This window comes from Bison bison, unplaced genomic scaffold, assembly GCF_000754665.1.
Source record: "Bison bison bison isolate TAMUID 2011002044 unplaced genomic scaffold, Bison_UMD1.0 scf7180017864183, whole genome shotgun sequence".
NCBI classification, from domain to species: domain Eukaryota; kingdom Metazoa; phylum Chordata; class Mammalia; order Artiodactyla; family Bovidae; genus Bison; species Bison bison.
In genome coordinates this window covers 6,909,242-6,915,089 of record NW_011494755.1, presented here as the reverse complement: position 1 = coordinate 6,915,089, position 5,848 = coordinate 6,909,242, and the positions used below count along the sequence as shown (strand labels likewise).

Below are 5,848 nucleotides of genomic sequence, written 5' to 3'. Positions count from 1 at the left end.
CCCATGAAGTGATGGGACCAGATGCCATGATCTTAGTTTTCTGAATGTTGAGCTTTAAGCCAGCTTTTTCACTCTCCTCTTTCACTTTCATCAAGAGGCTTTTTAGTTGTCTTAAATAGGTTTATTTGAATGAACGTTAAAAAGTAATAGTTAAAGCACCGTTTTAATGTGGAAAATGAGTTTCAGCATTTCAGGATTTTTTAAAATTCAGTTAAACTGAAAAAAAGGAAAAACAAAAACAATTCACCCGTTTTTCCCACCCTATGCCTCTGGCAACCACCAGTCTGTTTTGTAGGCTGTGGGTGGGTATGTATACATGTATGCATATTTAGATTCCACATGCAAGAGCGCTCACGTTAGCACTAAACTTCCCCGAGTCTTTGGAGACGGTGCTGTCACTAACGGGAGTCTGCTTCTGCCGCCTCGCTGCAGCTCTTCTGATTGTCACAACATTGTGTGTTCTTTCAGGTGCCAGTGTGCAGCAGGCTTCACGGGGACACACTGTGAGCTGAACATCGACGAATGTCAGTCTAACCCCTGTAAAAATCAGGCCACCTGTGTGGATGAATTAAACGCATACAGCTGTAAATGTCAGCCAGGATTTTCAGGCAGCAGGTGTGAAACAGGTATATGTGAGCTTCGTGTTGTTAAGAACGATACCAAGTATAGTAATAGTGAAAGTGAAGTCGCTCAGTCGTGTCCGACTCTTTTCGACCCCATGGACTGTGTAGCCTACCAGGCTCCTCTGTCCATGGGATTTTCCCAGCAATAGTACTGGAGTGGATTGCCATTTCCTTCTCAAGCTGATCTTCCCGACCCAGTGATGGAACCCAGGGCTCCCGCGTTGTAGACAGACGCTTTACCGTCTGAGCCACCAGGGAAGTCCAAGTATAGTGATAATAATGTCAATTTTTACCTGCACTAAGCACAATCTATATACCAAAGACTATGTGAAGCATTTTGTATTTATTTAACCTTCACAGCCGTCCAATGAAGTGGGTCATGTTATCTCCAGTAGCACAGAGGAGGAGGTTGAGCTTAGAGATGTGAGGGTGAAATGGAGAAAATTGAATTTAGCAGAACTCTTCACATTCTGCATGTTTAGAAAGGACACTTGGATAAGTCACTTGATTTAGAAGGTCAGAGTCCATGGATATGTTTGAGAATTAATGCTAAACAGCTTTCTCAGAGCATAGGAGTCTTCTAGCTATAGGACTTTTGTTCTGTTGACTGGGATATGCAGGATTGGGGCTTCTGAAATGGGGAAGAACCAGGGGCCTGAGCAGGAATGATCTACTGCCCTAGCAGTGGACCCCCCCCCGCCCGCCCACCTTCTCTCCTGCAATGTCAGTTACTCCACTCTCTTGAGTTATTCCCATCAGCCCACAGGTGCTTAGTCTCTCATCTTGAATGACTCCCCAGCCCCACCTCTCCTTCCAGCTATTCTGTTTCAAAGCTTCCTTTCACTGCTGAGTGCTTTTGCTGTCTTGGATATTCACTGTTGGTTTTATTTAAACCAATTTGTTGAACAAAAAGGAAACAAACTTACAGAGAACATACTAGTGGGTACTAGTGGAAGGGGGAAGATGGGAGGGCAAGATGGGTATAGGGATAGAAGAGGTACAAATTACTATGAATAAAATAAATAGGCTGCAGGGATAAGCATAGGAAAGGCTGAGTATTTTATAATAGCTATAAATGGAGCATAACCTTTAAAATTGTGAGTCACTGTGTTGTACACCTGAAACTGATTTACTATTGTAAATCAGTTATATCTCAATAATAATAAAATACATACAAAATACTAAAGTAATATGTTATTTATTTCATAAGCAACATGTGTTTAATTTTGAAATTGCTTCTCAGATGATCATATTTACTGAAACGAACTTCTTTGACGATAGTATTGCATGCTTGCTACTACCTTAGACAATTGAAAAATGCTTCACAAGGGCCATGATATTTTCTTTTTATTAAAGTATAGTTGATTTACAATGTTTTGTTAGTTTCTGGTATACACAGAGTGGTTCAGTCATATATGTTTATATACACATGGATATATATTCTTTTTCATATTCTTTTCCCTGTACTATATTACAAGATACTGAATACAGCTCCCTGTGCTAAACTTGTTCATTTTATGTACAGCAGTCTGTATCTTCTAATCCCAAACTCCTCATTTATCCCTTTACCCTCTTTGGTAACTATGGTAACTATAAGCTGGTTTTCTGTGTCTGTGAGTCTGTTTCTGTTTTGTAAATAAGTTCATCTGTATCACTTTTTTTTAGGTTCTACAGGTAAGTGATATCATGATATTTGCCTTTTTCCATACGACATACTTCATTTATTGTGATAATCTCTAGGTCCATCCATGTTGCTGCACATGGCATTACTTCATTCATTACCAGGCTTCCCCGGTAGCTCAGAGGGTAAAGCATCTGCCTGCAATGAGGGAGACCCGGGTTCAGGTCAGGAAGATCCCCTGGAGAAGGCAATGGCAACCCACTCCAGTATTCTTGCCTGGAGAATCCCATGGACGGAGGAGCCTGGTAGGCTACAGTCCACGGGGTCACAAAGAGTCAGACATGACTGAGCGACTTCACTTCACTTTACTTCATTCTTTTTATGGCTGACTAGTATTCTGGCACCCCACTCCAGTACTCTTGCCTGGAAAATCCATGGACTGGGGAGCCTGGTGGGCTGCAGTCCATGGGGTCGCTGGGAGTCGGACACGACTGAGCGACTTCACTTTCACTTTTCACTTTCATGCATTGGAGAAGGAAATGGCAACCCACTCCAGTGTTCTTGCCTGGAGAATCCCAGGGATGGGGGAGCCTGGTGGGCTGCCGTCTATGGGGTCGCACAGAGTCGGACACGACTGAAGCGACTTAGCATAGCATAGCATAGTATTCCGTTCGTGTGTAAGTGTGTGTGTGCCACTGTGAACATTGAAGTACATGTATCTTTTAGAATTAGAGTTTTCTTCAGACATATGCCCAGGAGTGCGATTGCTGGGCTGTATGGTAGTTCTGTTTTCTGGTTTTTGAGGAAACCTCCATACCATTTTCCATAGTAGCTGCACCAGTTTGCCTTCCCAACAGTAGAGGAAATTCCCTTTTCTCCACACCCTCTCCAGCATTTATTATTTATAGACATTTTAGTGATGACTCTCCTGACCATGTGAGGTGATACCTCATGGTAGTTTTGATTTACATTTCTTTAATAATTAGTGGTATTGAGCATCTTTTCATGTGTCTCTTGGCCATCTGTATGTCTTCTCATTCTTTTCTTATTTGTTGCAGAACAGTCAGCAGGCTTTAACCTGGATTTTGAAGTTTCTGGCATTTATGGTTACATCATGCTGGATGGTGTCCTTCCGACCCTCCATGCTGTGACCTGCACGTTCTGGATGAAATCGTCTGACGACATTAATTACGGGACACCGATCTCCTATGCCCTGGAGAATGGCAGTGACAATACCTTCCTCCTAACCGATTATAATGGGTAAGCAGAGACATCAGGAAGGCCATGTTAGGACTTATCCTGGCACCAGGTTAGAACTGACATGGGAGGGGATGGAGCAGTAGGAGGGTCAAGTGTTCCAACAGGACAACAGGGTGACGGTAGTCAATCAGAGCATCTGGACAGGTCCTATACGAAGGCAGCATTTCAGTGGTAGTGCCTTATACATGGATTGTGTTTTGCTATTTGCTAAGTATTACCATCTGAGCCACCAGGGAAGCCCAGATATCTTCTTATGTATTATTTCATTTGAGCTTCACAAGGACTTGAGGAACTGATGCCCCTTAACAGGTAAAATGAATGAGAAGCTAAATGCTTTCCCTCCCAAATCTCACACCACGGGAGTGGCAGAACTGTCAAACTGACTGTTCAGACCAGTGCTCCTTTATTTACCTGTCAGTGGCCAAAGGTCAAAGGGCTTCCGTGGCACTCCTGGTCCTTGGAAGACCCTCGTATTGAATAAGAATCCATTTGAAATCTCCAGGGTGCAAGATGACATTTTTTTTTATGTCTTTTTGGATCAATTAGTTCCAGTTCGGGGCCCCATCCCTCTGGGCTGATAGGAAAGTCAGCTTCAGCTGTTTCTCTGATTTCTTTCACTAGTAACTGCTTATCCTGTCTTAGATACTCATGGATCATCTAAAACCCACAAAGTTTTGCTAAAGAGCCACAGAGAGGCTCAACCTGTCTCAACCTGCAGGACTTCGACCACTGGTTGTCTGTCCACCCTGCCGATCACTGAGCTGTCTGCTACCTCTGCCTCTGTGATCCTTTCAGAACCTCGGCTGTTCGCCACGTGTGGAGTCCTTGGCAAGGCTGAGAGTTTATGCCTTTTGATTAAGAAAGATTCTGTGGCACACCACATGGCCTTTTCCTCCCAGGTCCACCCAAACGTGTGGCCTTTTGCTCTGAACAGGTTCCAGGCCTCAGGGACAACACATTGAGCTCTCCTTCCTTGCCTCAGTCCATGAGATTCTCACTGTTCTGGTGAAAATCTTTCCATCCTCAAACCCTGTCCTTCTTAGTGGACTTGAACAGTCAGAAACAAAATGTAAGAAATTTCAAAATCCTCCCCCGAGACAGATTGTATAGAAAGAGAAAATCTGTTGCCTGCTTAATTTTGGGGAGGAAGAACAGTGGGGAAACAATTTGTGTTTTAGAAATATCTTTTCATAAACATCTTTGAATAGAGGTTTAGAAGATGCTGATACAGTTACTGAATGACTTCTTCTTTATCAGTTTCCCCTAATCTTTTCTTTTTCTCCATTTGCTTTTGAAGATACTCCACTTTCCGCTGCTTCTTAACTTGGACATTTCTCTAAGTGACATGGTTGTTGGAACCCTTTTGTAGCTGGTCACCTCTGTTTAGTTCCAATTATTCTTTCCCTTGCATCAACGTACTTCATCTGCCAAGTGACTGTTCTGGCAACAGAGAGATAGGACTGACTTCCTAGGACATCTCTGAAGTCTGTTCCAAGTTGTAGGAGCATACATCCTAGAGAAAAGAAACCAGACTGACATTTGGGAAACTCTCATTCCTTCCATTCTTGACTCATTCTCTCTAGAATAGACAGTTGGTGAATTATCTCAAATTGGGCCAGTTTGTTTCAGCTTGTCCTAAGACATTTTCCCTACCCCTCAGTGTTCAAGAAACACAAACCAGTTTTCAGTAAGCTACAAGACAATAAAAGGTAATTAATAATCAACTCTGCTTCTATGAAACATGGCTCAGATGGAGAAAAAGAGGTAATGGTTGTACCCAAAGTGCTTTACCCACAAAAAAGGAAGAAAGATAGTAACATGCCCCATGTAAGGGATTACAACGTATGACTGATGATTGTATCCCTTGAATCTTTGTGCAGCTGGGTTCTTTATGTAAATGGCAAGGAAAAAATAACAGACTGTCCCTCTGTGAATGACGGTAATTGGCATCACATTGCCATCACTTGGACGAGTACTGGTGGAGCCTGGAAAGTCTACATCGATGGGAACTTATCCGACGGTGGCATGGGCCTCTCTATTGGATCACCCATCCCTGGTACGTCTTAGCAAACAGCATATACTTCCACTCAATGCTAGAGGCGGTGGTGCTCTGATGAATAGCAAGTTTGCTAAGTTCTCTTTCCCATTTACCACCTCCTGATTATCCAGACTGAATTATTAGAAGCTTTTCCTAGGTGAGCTGTGTGACTGTATGAGAAATGCCTTTGGGATCTAAAATAAGACTACCAAGATGCATGCTGAACTGACTGCGTGATTACTAAATTGTCTTCCAAGAAGGAGATTAACTGCTGGTGTTTTGTTTGTTGGTTTTGTCTTTTTTTTT

At 42.8% G+C, this 5,848-nt stretch overlaps 1 protein-coding gene across 1 annotated transcript in view; it reads left to right on the top strand.

Annotated features, from left to right (window-relative positions):
* The window catches only part of SVEP1 (sushi, von Willebrand factor type A, EGF and pentraxin domain containing 1), a gene marked incomplete at its 5' end in the record, with an annotated part of 208,166 nt that overhangs the window by 133,094 nt on the left and 69,224 nt on the right, over positions 1-5,848 (top strand). Inside the window, 3 exons of the mRNA XM_010843623.1 lie at positions 469-626; positions 3,303-3,504; positions 5,385-5,560. Coding sequence (XP_010841925.1) covers positions 469-626; positions 3,303-3,504; positions 5,385-5,560 — 536 coding nt within the window. The remainder of the gene's footprint in view (positions 1-468; positions 627-3,302; positions 3,505-5,384; positions 5,561-5,848) is intronic.